Raw genomic sequence first — 24,033 nt, 5'->3', positions numbered from 1 at the left:
TACAGTACAGCTTACTTACTAGACCATTGCTATTGCCTAAGTTAAAGGCATTCATGAATATCTGGATAACATGAGGAACTTCCATTGGACAGAGACCTTCCATGTTTTTTGAGAAGTACTCACGAAGCTGCAAATATCTGTAAAAATCATTTTTATCCAAACCATGTTTCTGACACAAGTCATCAAAACTACACAAATGCAACCCCTTGATAATTAAACATATGGTGATAATACCTTATGTCTTATAATGGTGTCTTAAAACCAGGATCATAGGCAGCCCACCTTAATAATTTTATCTCTTTTTGCAGTTGTAATCATTGAGCATTTTGACCCACTGACTTACTGTTTTGGCTGTGTATTTCTCTGGCTGTGTATTTTAGGGATTTCCCCCTCTTTTCTAATCAGCCAAGTACTGATTGTAATGTGTGCTCATTGAGGATAATTCTATTGTCTTCTATTGGAATTACACCACTGCACCAAGGGTCATAGATGGGCTGCTAAAAAGTAGTCCTTTATGGGAGGGTTGCAACAGGATTGGCTTCTGATGTAAAAACTTTGAAAGCCCTTTGTAACTATAAGAAACAGCCCAAACTACATTATTGGTAAAAAGGCATTACACTGTTATTGTGACAGCCATTCTACTGTTACAGTTGCTAACCAACTGCAAATATGAAAAACAAAAGAAATGGAAGAAATAATTAAGCTACTCCTAAAAACTCTTATCATACATGGTCAGTCTATTTGCATCAAGTCAAGGCTCGGGAAAGCGAAACCACTCAATACCTTTCAAAAAGATCTGACTACCTCTACTAAAATGTAAACATCGTCCCAAAAGAATAAAAAATCTGACAGCTGATAATGTCCATACTTCTGCTAACCCTTCTTATACACCCCTCTCTTTGGTGTCTATAGGATATGGATGTAAATGTTGCTGGTGTGGTCTATACATTTTATTTTTTTAAATCCACATGGTTGCTAGAGAAGCTGACCCTGTCTTTTAATGTCTCACCTGCTCTGGGTGAATGGGGGAAAAAATACAACCCGCTGTTAGTTACGGAGAGTTATGAGCATGAAAGTTTCCTGTTCTGCAGAGTGTCAGTCTCGCTAAGCAGTTTGTTTGTGAGTCAAGGCTGTCCTTCCTTTATACAGGCCTTTATAATTAAAATACATGAAGCAAAATACACAGCAAATGAGCACTAGAAAATATATTTTCCTTTACAATATAAAGAACTAGTTTATTGGTTTGAATCATTATCCAGCAGTTCCAGCAGGAGGCAAGCTGACTAACAGTTACTGCGTAAAGCTGAGGAAAGTCACTGGTGTCAAAGAAATTACAAACAGGCTGGCAGACACAACAGACAGTGCTGGGATCACAATATCAGGCTTTATTTGGACGTCAGGTTTACAGATTTGGTTCATTTAGGCTTGCGTGTTAATCAGTGTGCAATTATCTACTGAATATGCGTTTGTGTGTGTAATTTGTGTTTGAAACATGTCTACATGTTTTTATGCCCTGATCAATCTACAATTACAGCATAACATGAAGTAAAAAACACATTCAATACCAAATAAAATGGCTTTGTCCTTGTTTTTCTACTTTAGCACCTTTAAGTAAATACTGACTTCCTGGAAAAAAGGACTGTGTGTGTGCACACGTCTGTGAGAGAGGGAGGAAAACTGTGTTTCAGCAAACTAAAAATTAATACAAAATAAAGCCTACTGATAAAGTGGTACACATTCAGAAATCACGTACCTCTCCTTTGGGAGGTCTTTGGCTGAAAATATAGATTTGAGATTAAAAGAACAACTGTGATACAAATGATACTGCATGTCTTTGTGTGTGTGTGTGTGTGTGTGTGTGTGTTGGTCCTGCATAGACTGCTTTTGCTTTTGGTAAATTAATTTTCTCCCATAATGACAGGATATGTAGCCCCCTCAGTGCCTTCCATCCAGTAATGATAGTGACCACAGAGGTGTGGTCTGTGAGGGTGTGTTTACATGTACGCTGAAGGAGCTGGTCCTTCTTTCCTCCCATGAATTCTCGTTCTAGCTTTACAGTTCCTTTCTAGCATATCCAGCGGATGAAGCGCTCAAAGAAGGCCGGCTTGTTCAGCATGGCGTAATCGTCTCCCCTAAAGATGGCTGACGTGTCTCCGAGCGCCACCTTCTTTAGCACCTCCTCATCAGTGTCGCTTCCCATGGCGATCACCGTGGGAACGCCTTCCGCTCTCTTCATGGCGCTCACACCTTCATCCAGCTGCTCTCTGGCTGTGATGCCATCAGTGATGAACACGAAGGCCACCTCAGCGTTGCGGCGTGACAAGCGACTGTTGCCCTACAAACACAACATAAAACAAATAATAAAGTCGCATATCATTTGAGCATTTGTTGCTCCATACTTGCGACATTAGTGATGCCATAAGATTGTCAGTCAATCAGTGAAAACTCCAGGGAGTCAAAAAGACAACCACTAGGACTGCAAAATAAAACAACACACCAAAATGCCAAAAACTGCAGTACCTCATCTGGCCACATGAGGCAGGCTCTAAAAGTGAGTCAATCCCCACAGACTCCTTTGTTAAAATGCTGAGCTTTACAACAGAGTTAACAATGGTACAACAGAGTAAAAAACAGTTTTGATCTCTCGAGCTGACTTCACTGACTTCATCCTTCAAAGTCTCTGTGTTTAGGTTAATTTTTAAGTAACACAACAATTTAGACATTAAGCACCTTCAGCCATTTACAGTTAGAAGCGGGTGCTGGCTAGCACACAAGCTGCGTGTCACCTCAAACAGCTGGAGGGAGTGGTCTGGACTTCTCAATCGAAAAAAAAGTAAGATGTGTATATTTGTTATACCTTAAACACCAGATTGTTGACAGCATAGATGATAGCGCTGCCCAAAGCAGAGGAAGAATCCATGTAGGTGACGCCTGCTAGTGAATCGGAGATCACTGTGAGGTTATGCGTCAGTGCGAACTCCACCTTCTGCTCCGAGGGGCTGCCGTACTGTAACAAAGCCAGGCGGGCATTCCTATCGTCATTTTCGCCGGTAGCCAGGACGAGACGGCGAGCCACATTCTCAATGAACTCTTTGGCCCTGCGGTGGTTCTCCAGCCCCATCCTCTCAGAACCATCCAGGAGGAACACCATATCCACTGGCCGCTGAACACAAGCAGCCACAGCAGGCTCTGGAACAGACACACATACATACATAGCAGGGTGTTCGGTGAGCTACAGCTGGAAAACAGATGCTCAAGAGTCAAAGCCCGCAACAACAACAAAAATATATATACACATTTCAATAACAACATGCTGTAATTCCATGCATGCCAGCTGCAGTCCGGCACTTTCAGTATTTCTTTGAGTAGCCTTCCCAGATTCTGACCGGCCTTGTCAATAAAGCACTGTTTTAGTTTGCTCGTTGAGTTTATTCTCTTTAGACATTAAAATAAAATAAAAAAATATGAATATATCCCATTTTACAGGAAACAAAATGAACAACGTGAACAATGTTCACATCAGCAAGTTGCAGTCACAGAGCTAAAACAATAACATGACATTGGATTGAAGCCACTCTGTGGTCCTTTTCTTCTAGTCATCCTACTTTGCAAGCCAAGCCACATGCAAAAAAAATCCCCCCGAAAAACATGCACCAGTCAAGGGCGCATCATACAATAGTTCCCTCACAGTCGGTGCCAATTCATTTAACCAAACATTAACATACACCATCCTCTGACTCACATACAGCATGCTGTGAATTGTGTAAAACCAGATATTTTCCACATGTAACAGCCTTTCACCGACGTGATTCATTCACAGGGGAAAAAAACATAAAGGCTGTAACCATGGATACGTGCAAAACAGCAAAAAAAAACTGTCATCGGAGTGATTCACAGTGAAAATGAGGCTCCATCAACTGTAACCGAATAACAAGAACGGCTCTGTAGACAAATCTGCCTCCAACAAATGCATGACATTCATTTTCCATTTCAATTGAAAATGTTCTGAAATACGTGATATGTACATATTACTAACAGACAGACTCAGGATGACTGTGCCATATCCATAAATGTTTATATTTATATTCTGAGGCCAGAAGGGATCATGAATCCACATTTTGACTGAAGTCAATTCACACAAAGGGTTCTCTGAAAGCTTAGTAAAAGACCAGCTTCATATCATGCAGTTCAGCCCAGGTGTATATTTCACCTGCATAGTTTAAACAATAAAACAATGCCCACAGGTTGAATAAATTCTATTCTTTGTCCAGCAGTAAGCTTATTAGTCAATGGCATCCATAATGGCGAGGTAGCATGGTTAGCATATTAGCATTAGCAAAGTCCTATGGCTTTCGTTGGGTCCCCCATAATGTCCCCATAGACATATTTGAAGGAGTCGATGAACAGCTGGGTCCACTGCTGCCTGTCCGCTCCTTGGGCGAGTTTGGCTCTCTGGGCTGTGTACGCCATGGTCGCCACACCAATCCCATACTGTTGCTCGCTCAGGCCGTTCAGCAGGCTGGTCACACCCTCCAAAGAGGTGGGGACCAATGAGGGGCTGCCTTCCTCGGCTAGTGGCTTCCAGGGGGGTGGGGCTTGCCCCACAGAGATGCCCCCTCCTGCAACAAGTGGGCGGAATAACATTGTGGGCGTGGTCCCACAAACACGAGGCACCAACAGAGCCAACTGAGATGTCGGAGGTACACTGAGTTGCTTGAAAATTCTTAGATTGAGCCAAAAAATGTAATCGCACCAAAACAAAGGAGGTGTAATGATCTCTACTGACCTACTGCTTGCACGGTTTAACAAATTGCAACCAAATCCCAATGCAGTCTAACGGGGCAGTATGCTTCAAAAAGAAGGCAAATCTATTGGTATTTAAGTTGTAAATGGCCACCACTGAAGTAGGGCTGCCACGATTAGTCGACTAGTCACGATTACGTCGACTATCAAAATCGTCGACGACTGATTTAATAGTCGACGCCTCGTTTGAAGCATCACAAAAGACGCAGGAATAAGTAGTAGGATTTAAGAGTGTAATAACGGACTGAAACAGAAGATGGCAGCACTGTATGTACAAGGATGCCAGCTGCCGTTAAACCCCAAAGAAGAAGAAGCTGTATCCCAGAATTCATAGCGCAGCCCAGCTCAGTTTCCAACAATGGCGGCAGCTAGTTAGTTTTAATATTACTCTTATTATTCTTTCTGGGTCACAAAATAAATGATTAAAATATTTTCAGGCGAGAATGTAACTGTGTAAACCTCAAATATTTGCTCAGTTTATCAAGACACCACATATTTTCAGAAGCGCTCCGACGTTTTCGGTGATGTCTGTTACCCACTAGCTCGATAGCTAACCGGGGACAAGGCTCACTAGAGCCCGTGAGAACACCGGACTCCCGCAAATCGTTTTCAAACCCACCGCCGTCTTTCCCTACTCAGGTTAAATATATATAAGTCACTTAGATAACTTCAAAATGTTATTGTTTGGCTTTTTTTTAGTATTTTATTTGTTCCTGAGTAAATCGGTTTGGCTGAGATTAAAGTTATAGTTTTTACACAGCTGACTAAACGTCAAGCAGACAACTGATTATCAGAAATGTGAGATGCTCGAGAATATACTCCGGTGTCCCATTATATTTTAGATAGCAAGGAGCAGACGGCTGAGTTTATTAAACTTCACCGAAACAATCTGCAAATTTCATTAAAATTTAATAAACTATCATCTTGTCTTTATTTTTAGTTAGCACATACCTTAAACACTTAAAGCTGTAAGCTAATGATAGTTATATAAGAGCAGATGCATGTTGGTGGAATAAGCTGTATGTTTTACGTCCAATGGATGCATGATCTGATTAGTCGACTAATCGCAAAAATAATCGGTGACTAGTCGACTATCAAAATAATCGTTTGTGGCAGCCCTACACTGAAGTGAAATGCAGGGCGATTTGTATAAATAGGTAAAAGTACCTCGATGGAAGAACTTTCAATAAGGCAAAACAAAAAGTAACTCAATTTGAAGCGTAGTATAAATGTTATAGGAATAAGTGAAGCTACAACAGGACACTTAGACTTATACAAAAAATCCTACCTGATTTACAAGGCAGATCAGGGCACACAATGAAAGGATCTAAAACAAAGATAGCGAATATGTCAAACCATGAAGAACAAAACAAGATGGTTAGTCCACTACATGCTGCACATAATGAATAATTCTGTATATTTACCTGGGCAGAGCACGGTCTCGATCTTGTCAATGAACTCCTCTGCCACTAGGTCTGCAAAGCGTCTCATTCCCATTACTTTACCATCCCTCTGGCAGGCGATGCTCTTCAGACTCTCATTCTCCTCGATCTGCTCAAACATGTCTCCGATACCAATGGCGCTCACGTCAACGTTGGGATCTCTACTCACACGCATTGGTTCACACAAACACAATCGATGAGATAAAAATGATCCTTTTCACAAAAAATGAATCTCAAACCACAGCCCCAGTAGCACCTGCAGAGGTAGGTGAGCAAATTGTCGTCATCTCTGGGGTCAAAGCGCCCGTCGGTGATGACGACGACAGTGACGTTGGCTTTCGCTCTGCGGCTGTCCCTGATCAGGTTGTCGTAGGCGTACTTCAGAGCAGACGGCGTGAACGTACCTCCTGCAATCCACTCCAAACGCTTTACTGCATCCTGAGCGATGGAGACGACAGTATGAGAGTTGTTTGCCGCGGTGTATTATGTCACATCACCACCATTATTTTTACAAAGGCGCTTCATGTCTGACTACGGCCTTGTTCTATAAAAACAATTATGGTAATATGTGCTGAGGTGAAATTATAGGCTGTAATGACACCCAATGGTTTGTTGAATCCCTTTTTTTGTCAGTTACTGCCTTGGTTTTTTGAAATGAAACAAGCAAAAGGATGGATGTCTGTAAGAAACTAAGCATTTTACCTTAATTATGGTTATAGAGGTTACAGTAGCTTGCAGATCAGAAAGGCACTATCCCTAAATTATACCCTGTTTTATTATCTTTTTCACTCTTAGTGGAACCATAAATTACAAAATGAACACTCTGTATTATTAAATAGGACTTGAAACTAGCACATGAGACCATGAATTTGACAGCGAAGTGATTTTCAAGGCTATGAGTCAATAGATAAATGAATATATTTTCCCATAAACTTCCATAGAGTCAGATTTGTTTTTGCAACCAGATGACTCGCCCCCTTCTGGCCATTAGAAAGAATGCAGGTTTAAGGTACTGCTGTGTTGACATCACTGTTCAGATCCAGAAGTTATTTCCATTTTTTTCAGACAAACCCTAATGTAATAAAATAGGATAAAGTTTGCACTGACCACATTCAAGTTCAAATTTAAACTTGTTTACCAAATGTAATCAGCAATTGTAACAAACAATATTTTGAGAGAAGCTGGATTACACTTCTTTCTAATGCCAAGCAGGGGGCAGATCGTCTAAGCCTCAATTGTGAAGAGGTCTGGAAAAATCACTCTGCTTTTTTAAAATTTGATTTATGATGTCTGGAAAACACTTTCTTAACTAGTTTAAAATCTCAGTACTAAGTATCAAATCTTCCATCCAATGTGCTGTTGGGTTTGTTGATTAAAGCTCTAATGAAAATGAAATAAATGAGGCATGTCTGTGGGCGTGGTAGCCTTCTAACTTGTAAGTTGCTTCAGTATTAACTTGAAATCCAAGATCTGAGTCTGATCCATCCCTGGCCTGGGACATGTGCTTTTAAAAAACTGAAATAGCACTGGCTAAAATGTAAAACTGAAAGCTTTAAAATGAGATCCCTCAAGTCAATGGGTGACATCACAGTGGCTGATCAACCTGTTATATGCAGTGTATCATCGTTTTTATTGTTTTCTGATTTGTTTATAATAAGAAAAACATCATATGTGGCCAGACACTTGCTTTATGATGGTGAATTCCATCTTCTGCAGCTCAGACACCACTAAGCAACGTACTGAGAGGAACATGTGCAGACTTAAGTATGTCACATCTGATCAGCCTAGTTCATTAAAAAAAAAAAACATCTGGTGTAAAGAACAATCTCCTCTCTACTCTAAAAATAAACTGACACATGTGTTTGTGTCCGTCTGTGTGAGACCTTGAAAGCAGCCAATGAATCAATCTTGGGGTCGTTGAGCCGGATGGCCTGGAAGGTTCCACTGTGACTGTACTGAACCACTCCCACCCTAGTGCCTGGAAACAAGCGTGGCTATCTTATTAACAGGTGTAATTGGGAATTATCTTGTAAAGATGTGAACTTAAAGCCTGACAGCTGTATCTACCTGTGTCTGACAGAGGGTCTTTGGCAAATGACCCCAGTCTGCTGATGGTGTTGATGACAAAGTTCTTCTCCAGGGTGAAGTTGGTGAGACCCACGGACTCTGAGCTGTCGATAACAAACACGATGTCCAGCGGTCCGCAACGTTTCTCACAGTCTAGAGATGAAAACGCAGCACGCTGTAAAGGTCTGACAATCTGACAGAGCAGTCTGATGTCATGAATGTTTAGAGAGGGGCAAACAAACTCACCACAGCAGCCACACGTCTCTCTGATGTAGTTCATGACGTCACATTCCTGCAGGAAAAGACAGGAAACATCATTAAATCACCATCATGTGTTTGTGCTGACATAATAAAAGTGTAGTTGGTTGCAATATTCTCACAGTGAGGCCAGGATCCCCCTCAGGGCCAGGATCTCCCTGCAAAAAGACAATGCGAAATACATTATGGATTAGCTCAGGTGGCAGAGCAGGTCAGCCACTAATCAGAAGGTCGGTGGTTCGATCCCAGGCTGCCTCCTGGCTGCATGCCAAATATCCTTGGGCAAGATACTAACCCCATGTTTGCCCGCCTACTGGTGGTGGTCAGAGGTCCGGCAGCCTCGCCTCTGTCAGTGCGCCCCAGGGCAGCTGTGGCTACAATGTAGCTTGCCATCACCAGTGTGTGAATGTGTGTGTGAATGGGTGAATGACTGAATGTAGTGTGAAGCGCTTTGGGGTCCTTAGGGACTAGAAAAGCGCTATACAAATGCAGGCCATTTACCATTAGAGATGGACCGATCCGATATTACGTATCGGTCCGATACTGACCTAAATTACTGGATCGGATATCGGAGAGAAATAAAAAATGTAATCCGATCCATTAAATATCAAAAAAAGCACCTCACAAAACTTGCGACACGGCGTAACTCGGCTCATAACCGTAGCACGTCGGAGCAGTGTGGTCATGTGATAGAGCGGCTGTGTGTATTTGTAGCCTGCTAGCAAACATTTCATCTCCGAGGAAGTTATGTCAGAGAGAAGTAAAGCAAGTGTGTAAGTTCATCTCTGAATGTTTGTAAAGCGTTCCCGCGTTAAGCTTAACAACCGATATATAGAGCAACTGCCTCTCTCTCTCTCTCTCTCTCCTGCTGCTACTTCAATCGTGAAACTGCTTAATGATCAGCTGATCGGCTTTTCTGTCGCGAGTCCATCTCTCTTCTTTGTTTTTGGCCAACTTTGCACCAGAAAGAGGAAACCAGCGGCTGAACAACAGCAGCACGTTTAAGCTTGATAAGCTGTTGTTAGATTTTTTTTAATATTACTTTCTACACCAGGATCCTTTTCTACGTAGCTGACGGCTGGTAACTGTGCAGGGGCGGATCTAGCAAAGTTTAGCCAGGGGGGCCGATAGGGCATTAACAGGGAAAAGGGGGCACAAAGACATACTTTTCTTTCTTATTCTCATTTAAAATATCTAGCTTTTAATTATTTAATAATTATCTGAATCTTACACCCAAAGTTTTAATCTGATGTAAAATGTATAGAAGTCCATTACTGTATATAGTAACTGTTAAGTCTAATATACCCTAGTAAGCTGTAGTACTTTTTCCTTTGGGAAAGTACCATCTGTGAATTCTGCAATTCTGTTGAAGAAAGATGTTGAATCTATTTAATTATTCTTGAAAAATAATTTATTTCTGTGAATTTTTTTCACCCTGCATCAAATTAAAGTTGATTACATTGATTAAGCATCATGAGGAAGAGGCTGGTTCCCTATTTTCTTTTGCCGGGAGTTTGCAACCCTATTAGTTAGGTTGCTTAATATTTCTGCTAAGTACTCTTTAAAATACCAGAATAGGGAGGATGGAGTAGGTTTAACTTTATTAGATTGATCAGTGTTGCTGAACTATGAAATATTTTGGGTGCAGTGTTTTTTTGTTTTGTTTTGTTTTTTTTACATACAGGTATAACATAATAGCTTTAGTGTTGTTGTTGTTTTTTAACTTGAGTATAAACTTATACAAAAAGCAGCAAGATATTAAAAAAACAGTTTTATTGATTAAAAAACACTATATCGGATTCATATCGGTATCGGCAGATATCCAAATTTATGATATCGGTATCGGTATCGGACATAAAAAAGTGGTATCGTGCCATCTCTATTATGGATCTGTCTGTTTGTTTTTTGTGTACTCACATCACGCCCAGCTTCTCCTCTTGGGCCTCTTGATCCAGGTTCACCCTGGGACCCTGGCTCGCCCTGTTGGTAGGAAATAAATCACACAGCTTTCCTTTGAGCGAAAGAGAAACTTCAAACTTCATCCGAGGTGCTACTTACTGGTTGTCCTGGAGTTCCTTTAAGTCCAGGTTCACCCTTTTGACCACAGTCACCTCTGGTGCCACGAGGTCCACGCTTACCCTTGTCTCCTCTGTCACCCTGCGTATTATCGGGGAAAATTTCATCACCTGGCCATGTCAGGCAGAAACTATAAGCAGTGTTAACGCATTGATTCTAAGTTACCGGTTCTCCTCTTGATCCCGTATAGCTAAAGCCAGCTCTTCCATAGTCTCCCTGAGTAGCGATAAAACAAAGAGTCAAAACAAGGAACTGCAGCTATGAAGACAGCTACCACAGAAACAAACGTGGCGAGTCTAACCTTTGGTCCGAAGTTTCCAGGCTCTCCTCTAGGTCCAGCATCACCAGGGTCACCTCTGCTACCCTAAAATACAAGCAGAGTAAATGGAGAGTGGATTAACATATATGTCTTTAAGGGACTTTTAAATATAGTTCTCAAATGTGACTTTTAACCCACGATTCTTCCTTTCTCTCCTGTTGGGCCTGCTGGTCCCCTAGGTCCTGGCAAGCCAACGTCACCCTGTTCAGAACAAAGAAAAGTGAACATGTAACAAACTCAAGTAGATTAAAGAGCTCAAGACTGTATAGTGTTCAATGACAATGAATCAATGAATGTGACACCGCAGTTCATATTACCTTTGCCCCATCGCTTCCTGTTTCACCGGGAAGTCCCCTCTGGCCCTCAGGCCCACTTTCACCCTGAAACACAGTAAAAAACGCCCTTCAGCCTCCCAGTGGTGGAATAATAAAACCGATTTAAGAGACAAATCATTTGAGGATGTGCGAATAATTCATCACGTAGGTGATGTAAAGGTTAGTGGGACCTCAGACGATAAGACCAACCACAGCGCTGTCCTGGATGATTTAGTAGATGTCAGTGTGACATGTAAAAACAAAAAAATATTTACAAAAAAGTCTTGTAAAAATCTTGGAGCCTTTACTGACTGATTGGACTGTAATTTCTGAGGAAACTCTTTTTTTCTTAGTCTATCCTTTTCCTTGTTGGCGCAGGTCAGATGCTTATTTGTAAGCAAAAAAACCTCTCAGTTAAGTTGTTGACTGGTCTAAAAGGCTGATTGGTGAGCCACAGCTGAGGCCAGACAGTTCCAGCGGTCGGCTGCTTCAATCTTACTTTGACCACTCGCATCTTTTGCATACTGACTTTCAGTTTCTTCCTTCTTGATGAAGGCTGGCAGTGTTCAAAGTACAAAACAGCATTTGCTTATCTGTTGTTTTGTGTTTTGCATGTGTATGTTGATGAGTTGCTCACCTACTGTAGACCAAACCACCTTTAGCTACAAATAAAGGAACCTGACATTTACGATTTGTGTCAGTGTGTACATAAAGACATACCTTCTCTCCCTTAGTGCCTGGAGGCCCTTGTGAACCCTTTGGACCATAGTCTCCTCTTCTACCCTACAAACAAAAAAAGGCATGGCAGCTGTGATGCCACATAAAGACAAAGCTCGCAGGAGAACGACTGTTGGCAAATGAAACAGGTGTTCTCACCTTCTCGCCTTGAACACCTGGGACTCCAGGGGTTCCCTAAAAACACACAACACAGCAATCAGCGCCTTGAAGCAGGTGAATGAGTTTGACTTTGTTATTTATGTGGGGATGCATCTTACAGTGTTTCCTTTCGCTCCAGGAATACCAGGTGATCCAGGACTTCCCCTCTCTCCCTGCAGATGAAACACCAGAGTTTAGTCTCTCACCTCCAACACTGATCATACCAATGTGACTTCCATGCTGTTATTCTGTCTGTTCGCTTAGGGCTGTGCGATATGACCAAAATCTCATATCCCGACATAAGAATTCTATCGTCCTGATAACGATATAAATCACACAAATGTAACATTTTTGTAAATTCTGTGAATCTCGGGCAGCTCGACTTGCGGGAAGTGTTTCCAGCTGCGCGTCCTTTACCCGGAGTCGAGTGTTTTAACCGATGCATGAAACTATACATTTTTAGACATAAATTGTAACGGCCGCCGTTTTCTTTGTGAGTATTTATTACACAGCGTGCTGCGGGGAAAAGCCTGTTCTAACGTTTGAGTCTAAGGTTTATTTTTTAGCACCTAGTGGCTCTTTTTTACTTCTCATCCGTAAATAATCTGCTCTTTCACGTGATTCAGTTTATTTTGGAAAGTCTCAACAGGATCTTGAGCTTTATTGTGAAAGGTTTATGTGGAACATAAACAAGCGGACACGATGGTGTTACCGTCGTTGTTGCTAACGACAACGCATAAAAACTGGCGCTTGTCCGTCCGTAGTGTGGTTATATAAAATATAAGAGAAAGAGAGAACTTTAAGAAATTAATATAGCCACTACAGTGACCATCAAAACGATGAAAAAATATTGCCGTAAACAGTTTATTTTGCGACACCACGAAACAAACGATAGCATAAAATGAAACAATAGACGTTTTTATATCGTCATCCGATATATATCGTTATATCGAACAGCCCTATGTTCGCTGGTACAGAATTTACCTTTGGTCCACCATCTCCGTCTGGGCCAGGCGGACCAGATCTTCCAGGGCGCCCAGGATCTCCCTAAAGACAATTAAGCAGACTTTCATCACCTCTTGAACAAATTATAGATTTTTTAATTTTATTATTTTTACAGCAGGAGCGACCATCTACCTTGTCTCCATCAGATCCGGGAGGACCACGTTCACCGACATCTCCAGGGTGACCGTCAGGACCCTGCAAACCATCAAAAAACAGACCATAAATAGATAGCATGTAATAATAGTTTTGAATAGTAATCAGTGAGGTGACATACCCTGTCGCCTGGGTCTCCTTTGCAGCCTGGAGCGCCGATTCGCCCAATTTTACCCTAAAGACAACGACAAATACATCAGAAAAGCATCCCATGATCAAAAACTGGGAGCTTCATTTCAAAATAAGAGCATTTAAGGAAAGACTGCTTGAGTCCTACCTTCTGCCCATCTGTCCCGTTGCGTCCTGGGATGCCAGCTACACCCTAATGAGAACAAAGAGGAAACAGATGAGAAAAGCAAATCACCTTCCACCATTAATGATTATTTAGAGATGAAGTTAGATTAGACATACCTTTTTCCCCTGAGTTCCAATCTCTCCCTGTAGTCAGACAAAAGTCAGTAGTCATTTTATGTATAAGAAACACAGACGTTACTTTCATTCATTTTCAAACAAAAGCCAAAAGCCATACCTTCTCGCCTTTTAGACCTGGTTCTCCCTACAGAGACGAGACAAAGAAAACCATGTGTCATTATAAAGCCTAAATCAATGTTAAGAGTTGCACTGATGAAGATGATGGGTAGGCGAAAGTGTGGCTTCTTACTTTGATACCGGGCTGACCGATTGGACCTTCGATACCGGGGTCTCCTGGGCGACCTCTTTCTCCTTTTATTCCTGGCTCGCCATTGTCTCCTTTAGCTCCCTGCAGTCATCGAGTTCAGACGAGAAAACATTTGTGAGGATCAAAGTCACATAGGTGAAAGTGCTCTAAGCATGAGTGTTTGTGTGTGTGTTAAACTCACTTTTTGTCCCCTGTGGCCTTTTGGACCAGGAGGCCCTTTTGTCTCCAGACAGGACACATTGTAACACTGCGGTTCACAAGACACAAGGAGAGACAGTCAGTGAAGATAAAGGAAGGCAGCTCATAAACTGATCCTCTTCTGATTCTCAGGTGTGTCTTACCTCTACATATGCCAGATGTTTCTGTGAAGACAAAGGAAACAAAACGTTAGCAGTAGCTGTCAGTAGCTGTGACTGTTTATGCGTGTGTGTTTGGAAGTTACCATTGTCTTGATGATTCGATCAATAGTTGGGGTGTCTATCGTGACTCTGTTCTGGCTGAAGTTCACAGCTGCATATTCATTCCTGTAGAGGGACACTGGAGAGCTGGCGATCTCCCTCAGCCCAGTCTCCTCTATGTTATTCGATGCTGCCACAGCAAAGATATGGATGCCCTTGTCACGAGCCTCCTCTGCTGCCACCTTAATACCCCCACACGGGTTTCCAGTCACATGACCATCAGTGATGACAACAGCAAATCGGAGGGCCCTGGGGTATGAGGGTGAGCTCTGTATCTCCTTTGCCATTTCTCTGAGGGCACAATCGATGTAGGTGCCTTTACCCAAATACCTGATTCCCTTCACACCCTGGAAACATAGAAAATCAGAGGCGTTATCATGAAGGATGAGTTACAAAATTTGTGTTATTTTATGTTATTTACAGTGCTTTCAGCAGAAACGTTAAAGGAGAAGCCTGATAGGATGAGGCTTAAAACCTTCCTGTTTTAAATGTTTATAGTTAACGCTGGATCAGGTGACCCTGAATCCTTGCTTAGTTATGCTGCATTCGTGCTAGGGTGCTGGGGGCTTCCCATGATGCACTGAATGCTTCTTCTTCATTCACTTCTTTTCCCTCAGTATGTGTTTATACACCACTCTGCATTTAATCATTAGTTATTATTATTAGTCGACTCTCTTCCACAATGTGGTTTTTGTCTTGCCTACCTCCCCTCAGCCCCAGACAGGGAGGGCAGACGGCTGTGCTTCCCTGAGCCTGGTACTGCTGGAAATTTCTTCCTGTTAAAAGGGAGTTTTTCCTTCCCAGATGCTTTCTCATGGGGAGGGGGTTCTTTATTGTTTTTCTCTGTATTATTGTAGGGTCTTTACCTTACAATATAAAGCACCTTGAGGTAACAGTTGTTTTGATTTGGTGCTAATACATAAAATGAACTTGAGCTGAATTGATCCGTCTCTGTGCCAATTAGGCCAGCTGGCTATTGGACAAAAAGTGAACAGGTGTATTTAAAAGACTCAAGGTTTTTGAGGTGTGCGTCACTCACTGTGATGAAATCATTCTTGGATGCAAAACGACTGAAAACACTTTGTGTCTGGGAGAAGTGCAGTCCACCGATTTTCCAGGTGATCCGCACGACGCCCCTGAGCTCTTCATCATCCAAACGCTGTGCAAACTGCTCCGTGAATATCTACAGCATCAACAACATTACACAACACGGCTGTTACTTTTACTAAATCCAACAATAGGGATTGTTTTAAACCACAGAGTTGTAAATAAATGAGCAACCTTGATACTCTCCACAAGTGCTCCAGGAGGCGGCTCCTGCAGGGCAATAGTCTCCGACGTGTCTATGGTGAAATACACGTCTATGGGACATTCGTTTTTTTCTAGAAGGGAAAAAATGAGAACAGAAAAACACAAACTTAAACCTTCCTTCCTGTTACATCACAGAGTACTTGAATCAGACAAATGTTCCATGTTGTGTTAGTGAAACTGTGGCTGTTCAGTTTTGTCGTGCTCACTGCTGCAATCGGCTTTCTGGGCACGAGTCAGGGCTCCAAAGAGAAGAGCGAACAGGACGAACTCTAACCCCACCATCTTCTTCTTCTCCTGTCATGGCACATTGAGACACACTTTTCAGTTATTGCAGTTGGGAAATTAATTCGGCAACTGCAGGATAAAACAGCAAAGAAAGGCAAAGACATGCATGATGAGATTATTAAGATGAAAAAAAGAAATGATGAGAGAATAGCCTTTAATATATAAAACATTATAAAAAACCCTGAAAATGCACACTTCACTATATGAATTTTTTGTTATCTGTGCTTTTTTCCTGCTTAAAACGGAACTTATTTTTTTTTTCATTTTCTTCATCCGACATCAGTGTCAAACACATGCAGGGACTGTTGTACAGTGAACAAAATGGCTGCCGTGCAGTTATGTAAGAGGTTTGAAAGCATCACATGAGTCAAACTTGTTTTTTGTGTGTCCAAAGACAGAAAAGAAAAGAAAAGAAAAGCTAAAAAATGTAATAACTGTATGACTGTATGACTGTGTCGCTGTAGAAACGTAACCCGCTGCTAAACTACAACCAGATTCCATCAAAGTTCAATGAGAACAACAAAACTTGTGCAGGAGTGAAGTAGTTCAGTTCAAGCTCAAAGCTACGAGGTATTGACCTGATTATATTCTCAAAACAAAAAGCACGAAACCTCAGCCGTGTTCCTGAACATCAGGGTCAGACTATGGCTGCATCTGGAGACCAGAAACCAGGTTGTTGAAAGGTCTCACTCTACTCTCACTCTACTGCCATCAAGAGGATTTCTCCACTCTCACATAAAGCCAAAGCTGTCACACCAAGGTTAACCCATTGAGGGCACGCTCAGTGACCTTATTTGCATCACACACTTTACAGCTTTGACGGGACATGTCTCTGCCATTCAAAACAAATGTACAGAAACCAGTTGCACATTGGGCCTTGTGGGAGCTCTTATGATCTGGGCAGAAGCAAAATGAAAGAAGCTAAGAACTCTATTGTCCATCACTCCATTTAAACTACGAACTCCAGCTAAAATAATGTCTACAAGAGCACAGTATGAAAAAACGCACACTAACGGCGCAAAACAGGAGAAAACAGCTTCCGTGTGAGAACAAAGAACTTTCAACACAATTTCCAATACTACATGTGTCATTCATATATGTCACTCTACACAGCTCAGCTGTTCTGCCGGTGGAGCTCGTATCTGTGAAACAAAATGATTTTCCCCCACCACCGCTGCTGAGTGAGTTTTCATACAGGCCTACATTTTATTTTAATGCTGGAATATCAGCCAGAACCTCGTCAGCGACGCGCTTTGCTGCGGGTCCCTCTAGCGGACAAAAGGCTGTGAGCTGCGCAGGAGTCCTGCAGCTTCTGCAGATGTTCCTACTCCTCTTCCACTGCCCGGGCCACGAGCGAGTTGGAGCTCTCACAGCTTTAGAGCTCAGCGCGGGTGAATATCGTGCAAAAAACCCAGAGGTTACGCAAATATACAATCCACTCTCTGATATTTTTATTTGTTTGTTTAACGTTTGTGAGTTCTCAGAGAAGGTTGACGCTCTGAGAACTCACGAACTTCTCGCCTGAGAGCTAGAGTTCGCACAACAGTTTTCGTCGGCTGAGAAAACACCGTCATTTCAGCTCATAGGACTAAATTACAAGACACAGGAGAGAAGAGGGAGACAGGCAGCTTCACGAGAGAGACACGGGGGGAGAGAGCGAGAGAGAAACAGAGAAGCAAAAAGAGTCTGTGCGTAAAAGTGCAGCTTACCCAAACTCTATACAACTTCAGAACTTCGTCAGCAGCTTATCTTTTGATTATCTCCTCATCTCCACAGGGGGGGGGAAGCCGAGAGAACGAGTGATACAGGAAGAGAGAGTGGGAAACGACACCCTGGATGCGCGTTTGCTTCCCGCAGAAGAACCGTCCGTTCGCCCGCCGGTCCAACCCCAGCTACGAGCTCTTGAGCCGTCCTACTCCTCCCAGCTCAGCTCAGTGCGCAACGCCGTCCGCTTGGAGGCGCCGTGGCTTCGCTGGAACCCGTGTGTGTGCGCGTGCGTGTACCAAGTGCCTGCCGTGCCAACAGGTGGTCGTTTGCCAGAAAGTGATCGCCAGTGTTTATATGTGCTCTTTATTTCTAATGTATTTACTTATCCTTGTATAAAGTCTGCAGTCAACGTGTATTTATGAAGAACTCATATATAAAATAAAGAAATGACCTGATATGGAAATATTCTTATGATTCTGCATTATCATACAAGCTCCGTGTTCTACATTTTTGGCCACTTAAACTAATTAAATTCTCTTTACAGAAGTGTGATGTTATATTTGGGCAATCTTTTATCTTGTCATATGAATATTCTTCTGGCTCAAAATGACTTGATATCATTGATGAGAGATATATTTCCGATATGCTTGACAGATTATAGGCCAACAAGTCATTTACAGCATTCAATTTTTTCCCCCAAGCACCACTAATTTGGGATGCCAAGACTTGTTTCTGTCTTAAACGCCACAGATTTTTTTTATCATTGCCGTTCCACAGAACACATGGTGAAAACCTGAGGACACGCTGAGCTTTCAGGTCCTCAAGCTAAAGCATTTAGGAGGTATTCACAGTTGATCTCAGACATGTGGCAGGTCAGAATGAAATAAAACAGGATAAAGAGCAGACTCACCCCCTCCATACTCCTAACCCACCGTCTTGCCTGTTCCTGGTGACCTGCTTGCAATTAGTAGGCCAAGCTCTGTAGTTTATACCTGGTGTAAACACAGGCAGCCTGTGCATGACTCTGCGCACCATGTTTACATATTTTGAGTGACTTAAAGCGAATTATTTACTTACTTGTATGTGTTAACGTAGTGGGAGTTCTCCCCTTTTTTAGGGGATTTACCCTGTCTGTGCACATCTGCACAAACACTTAGATTTACAGTGTGAATGGAAAGCATGTCTTAATTTATGTTATCATTGCAGATTATGCTGCTGGAGCTGCCTTTGCAGTGAAGACTAACACTGCCACTAATGTGTAATCCAGCGCAGAACACAGGAGGCAAATCAGGAACAGAGTTGTACATCCTTTACTTTGCAGAGCCAACAATGTGGAAATGAAGCGGTCGTGTGGATTAACTCACTTTGGAAGGAAGATGCTGTAAAAAATAAAAATGAAAATCTGGAGTTTTATTTTGAAGCTGTACCAAGGATCAACATAAAATACCTTGTCAAGCTTTAGACGGAGCGACACGAATGAACACGTAACGAATCTGTGAAAGGACATTTTTGAAGACGTTACTCTTAACTTTACCTCGCTTACAGAGGTGTCTGGAGGTGAGGCAGGAATCAGCATTCTGCCGTGTGGGAACATGAAAAGAAGTGCTGAGACAGAAAAGAGAATGACGAGGAGGAGAAGGCCAGCTGCTGACCAGAGTTATTACTATGTGAAGCTCTTCTCTCTGTCTTGGATGGGGAAGGGTTTTTCCTTAAAAAGAGAAGAGTGGAGCAATGTGTGTGTGTGCGTGTGTGTGTGTGAGTGATTGAGAGATGGGGGTGTTCTGGTCTCGCTTAAAACTGGGTGACTCATAGGATAGGAATGACCTTCCTCCCGAATAAGAGTAAACCAGTCTCTGCTTCTCTGTGTCTCTCTGACACACACACACACACACACACACACACACACACACACACACACACACACACATTAATTTTTGTCACATGGACTGAAAGAGAGTTCTGTAGAGGGATTACTGTAGAAGAAAAGTGTCTAGAAAACTATCATACTCAGACACTGCTGCAGCTTATTTTCTCACAGTTCCATGGAAAAGATCACAAGGAACAATTTATTTGTGCCTGTTGCAAACAACTGCAAATGCACATGAAGGGCAACATGGGCAGGGGGAAAAATAAAAATGTTAAGAGCTGTGCAGTGAAAGAGCAGATAAACATTTTTGCTGTCTGTAATGAGCGCAGAACAAACTAAGTGCAGATATGGGTTATTTGCTGTGCTTTAATCTCTGTGATGGTCAGTGGGTGTGTGAATGTGAGGCATTCTTTCAAGAGGTTTTCCAGAGCAGTTCTTGATCTGTATATGTATATGTGAACAAATGCCAGGATATTACATTTAAACATTACACAAGTTAACATTAACCCCCATTTTTTGCTTCTTTTGGCAGTCTCTCTCTTCATCCAGATGTGCTTTGTCTTTAGACAAAACAGCTGGTAGTTGTTACCTCTTTGCATCTCTCTCTCTCACACACACACTCTGAGGAGGTTTAATGCATAACCATTTCCAGAGTTCTAGAGAACTATAATAGACAAACACTTTTTTGCCGCTTTTTTGGACACATCTTGCACATTAATGATCAAAAAACATTTTCTACACTTTCAGTGAATTTCCTTGGAAAAAGTCTGTACTGAGGTCTGAGGGCAGGACAGCACAGAAAGGTCCAGTCCCCTCAGAAAACAGAAGGAGCACGGGAAATTGCAGAAAAGCTGCAGAACAGCCAACACAAGCTATGTGCTTGGCACCACTGTGCAAGTGCATAGCTGCATGCATGCAACAGATTTAAAAGGTGCATGCAAATGTAAATCATGCATGGCAACATGCAACTGGACACACCCATGCATATGTGCACAAAAGAACATGCACACTGGGGAAAGATTTGTGGAACAATCTGATAAGCGCAGTTCGGGCTCAGGTCATTTTAAAATTACTTGGACACAGGAAGGGATGTACCAAACAGTACAGAGATACACACACACCCGAACAGAAGTGCATGTATGGTGCACACATAAATGCTGCACAGTCAAGATCTGAACAAAAAAATCAGGATCACTGGAGGGGAAAACAGCAGATTTAGTGAGGCAGTCTCAACGAATTTCTCCTGAATTCTGACTAAGGAGATTTAATTTAAAACATGTGTTTCGCATTGAGCAATAGAGAAGAAAATCAAACATTTGTGTGTCTCTGGATACAGAGTGATGAAGAGGCAAATATTTTAAATAAATCATGGACAGTTTTTGCTAGACGAATTCCTTCTCTTGTCCTTTTCTGCAAAGAGGTCAGCAGTCCTGTATCTTGTCTTGCTAGGGGCATTTCAACAGGCTGATACTTGCCGTCACAATGGGTAGCACTTTGGAAGCTGTACAAGACTACTGGCCTGTTACACTGAGCGATGGAACATTAAGCTGTCTTCAAATGGGAAATGGTGACGTTAGCACTTGGACATTTAGCAGTGTAAAACAGGCTGAATTATTCTCCCCACTCTTTCCTGATTATCTATCTAAATTATTGTTTTATTTAAAAAATATTAAATATTGTCGCAAAGAACAGGTAAAAAAAAGACATGTCTATAGCACAGCTAGCAACTCTTGGAGAATTTCCAGAGCTAATGGGAATGCTGCATGCTAATTTGCTAATCTCACAACCGCACTTTTATCTAAGTAAAGTTTCACAATATATTTTTTTAGTTTTGTATGAAATGAAGATTAAACTCTTATGCATGAAATTTTTCATGTTCCACCAGGAAGAGGCCTTAGGACACACCGAGGAGATTACATCTCTCAGTTAGCCAGGGAATTCCTCAGTGTTCCCTCAGATGAGCTTGAGAAGGTCAACGGGGAAGGTCTGTGCTTCTCTGCTTAGGCTTCTGCCTGGATAAGTGGATGAAAATAGATGGATAGGTAGATGGGTTTGTGTGGATGAAAATCCTTTGCACTCAGTAATTACTGATACATAACCCATAGATATCACCAAATGCTGGTTCCTCCTTTGAGATGCTCTTCAAGGCCTTTACCATAGTCACCTTCAGTTGTTGTTTGTTTGTGAGTTTTTCTGCATTTAGTTTTGTATTTAATAACTACAAGACACGCTCTGCTGAGTTGAGATCAGGTGACTGACGTAGCCATTGAAGAAGATCTAATTTCTTTGCTTTGAGAAACTATTGGGTTGCTTTTGCAGCACTATTTGGATCATTATCCATTTGGACTATGAACTCCAGGGATTCTCGCAAGGATTTAAATTCCCGGTGAAGAATCTCCACCAAGGACAGCCTCGCATCGAAACTGGACAATCGTTGGTCGATTGACTCCAGTATGTCAGCAATATCTTTGCTGGCTGGCGATGTTGTGCCGGGGGAATCTGCCGGGTGACATCTTTTCGACGATGGCGTCTCAGACTTGGCCGGGGAAGATGCACTCTGAGCCTTCTTCATTACAAGATCCTGGAAGTACTGATCGATGTAATCTTGGAGAGCCTCTAAACTCTCCCCGTTGTTCTCCAGGGTGTTGGAGATGATTTAGACAAATATTGTTAGTTATAAGACATTTGATAAGTGTATTTGGTAATACTGAAGCTTAAAGGAATTTGTTCAATTCTAAACTACCATTCGCTTTAATTTTCTGCCAAAATCTCCGGCGTCTGACGTCAGTTACATGAGTTGCTTACCTTGTCCGTCACTTCCGTCACTTACCTCCTGACACTACCCTGACACTTTGACACTCTTGTTTTTGTCTTTCTTTATTCTTTTCCCTTTTTCCCAGTACTCTCCAGACTCTTTTACATGTTTTCTGGCAAAATCGAATCTGGCCTACCTGTTTTCGAGTGCAGCCAGTAGTTTGCGTCTTGTTGCAAACCCTCTGTATTTCCATTCTTATTTTGTCTCATTTTCATTATTTCATTATAAGATCTCTATCTCCTTGACAGCGTTGTACACTTGGTAGGATGTTATGAAGACATTCTTCTTAACCGTAGAAATAATTCTCTCAGTTGTCTGCAGTTTAGTTGTTTTCTGTCTTCCAGATGTTTTGGTGTTGCTGAGCTGACCAGTGCGTTGCCTGTTGATTTTACCACTCCCAAATATTTTTGCTATCTCCCTGATACGTTTATGATGATTTTTAAGCCCGATGATGGATTTGCCCACTGATATCTCTTTGGTCATCATCGTTACTGAGAATTACATTAATCAGCTATCTGCTTAATTTATCATAACCAGGAATAACAAGGAAACAGGCCTCACCTGTTAGTGGGAAAGGGGAAGATTAAAAAGAGAAAAGAGAAATAAGAGCAAAATACAAACTCTCAGAAAGAGAAGACCGCAATTAAAGAGTAAAAAGAGAGGTACGAAAAAGACGTCTAGCAATCTGAGCTTAAAGCAGCATAGCTAAGGGAGGGTTAAAGGTCACCTGATCCAACCCTAACTATATGTTTTTATAAAAAAAAAAAAAGAAAGCTCTAAGCCTAATCTTAAAAGTAGTGAGAGTTAGGGTTAGTCTTCTGGATCCAAATCCGGAATTGGTTCCACAGGCCCGAAAGCTGCAGGCTCTGCCACTCATTCTACTTTTAAATATGGCCTGTAAATGGTAATGGTATAGCGCTTTACTAGTCCATAAGGACCCCAAAGCGCTTTACACAGTCAGTCATCCACCCATTCACGCACACATTCACACACTGGTGATGGCAAGCTACATTGTAGCCACAGCCACCCTGGGGCGCACTGACAGAGGCGAGGCTGCCGGACACTGGCGCCACCGGCCACGATCACCCTCCATAGTAAATACCATAGTAACCACAAGTAAGCCAGCAGTCTGACAACAAAGTACTCAGTTAGGATAATAAGGCACTATGACATCTTTAAGTTATGATGGGGCCTGATTATTCAAGACCTTGTATATGAGAAGGATTTTAAATTTGATTCCCTGATTTAGCAGGGAGCAAATGGTGAGAAACTAATATGGGAGAAATATGCATTTTGGATCAACAGAAGACTTTCCAGGGAACTTTGAAAACAGCCTGACAGTAATGAATCACAGCATTCCTGCCTATGAGTAACAAATAATGTGTATGTGTTAGTCCCCATAGGGAAATTACTCCTCTGCATTTAACCAATTCACCCAGTGAAGCAGTGGGCAGCCACCAATGCAGCGCCCGGGGAGCAGTGTGTAGGGACGGTACCTTGCTCAGGGGTACCTCAGGGTAGCCGTTCAGTGGAGTCAAAACCCCCGACCTTCTGATCATGGGGCAACCACTCTACCTACTGAGCTATCCCTGCCCCAA

The 24,033-nt window shown here is 42.1% G+C and overlaps 1 protein-coding gene across 2 annotated transcripts; it reads right to left on the bottom strand.

Annotated features, from left to right (window-relative positions):
- Positions 1-1,365: 1,365 nt before the first annotated feature.
- col6a2 (collagen, type VI, alpha 2) lies at positions 1,366-17,958 on the bottom strand. Of its 2 annotated transcripts, XM_084912804.1 has the most exons (32): positions 17,756-17,957; positions 15,968-16,055; positions 15,732-15,832; positions 15,490-15,633; positions 14,435-14,797; positions 14,334-14,354; positions 14,174-14,239; positions 13,975-14,073; positions 13,843-13,869; positions 13,725-13,751; positions 13,591-13,635; positions 13,435-13,488; positions 13,293-13,355; positions 13,140-13,202; positions 12,275-12,328; positions 12,156-12,191; positions 12,000-12,062; positions 11,283-11,345; positions 11,104-11,166; positions 10,948-11,010; positions 10,812-10,862; positions 10,629-10,727; positions 10,488-10,550; positions 8,693-8,728; positions 8,559-8,604; positions 8,313-8,465; positions 8,129-8,223; positions 6,502-6,683; positions 6,228-6,406; positions 6,092-6,130; positions 2,858-3,189; positions 1,366-2,335 (listed from the first exon to the last, which is right to left on the bottom strand). In XM_084912804.1, the coding sequence occupies exons 2-32, from the start codon at positions 16,041-16,043 to the stop codon at positions 2,066-2,068; spliced, it is 3,036 nt and encodes a 1,011-aa protein (XP_084768930.1). In that variant the 5' UTR covers positions 16,044-16,055; positions 17,756-17,957; the 3' UTR covers positions 1,366-2,065. The 2 variants fall into 2 exon arrangements, with proteins under 2 accessions (XP_084768930.1, XP_084768931.1); XM_084912805.1 differs by lacking the exon at positions 1,366-2,335 and having other exon boundaries at positions 3,072-4,619; positions 17,756-17,958.
- Positions 17,959-24,033: the final 6,075 nt, after the last annotated feature.

Source organism: Perissodus microlepis, chromosome 18 (genome assembly GCF_051167445.1).
Source record: "Perissodus microlepis isolate ML-2025 ecotype Zambia chromosome 18, ASM5116744v1, whole genome shotgun sequence".
Lineage (NCBI taxonomy): Eukaryota > Metazoa > Chordata > Actinopteri > Cichliformes > Cichlidae > Perissodus > Perissodus microlepis.
This window is presented reverse-complemented; position numbering and strand designations above follow the sequence as displayed.

What these genes read in the sequence shown, in the direction of transcription:
- col6a2 (XM_084912804.1), bottom strand. Translation starts at nt 16,043, where the DNA reads ATGGTGGGGTTAGAGTTCGTCCTGTTCGCTCTTCTCTTTGGAGCCCTG. An exon ending in CCAGAAAGCCGATTGCAGCA is followed by an intron (nt 15,833 to 15,967) that starts GTGAGCACGACA and finishes TTTCCCTTCTAG; the next exon opens with AAAAAAACGAATGTCCCATA. An exon ending in TCAACAATCTGGTGTTTAAG is followed by an intron (nt 2,336 to 2,857) that starts GTATAACAAATA and finishes TTGTGTTTGTAG; the next exon opens with GGCAACAGTCGCTTGTCACG.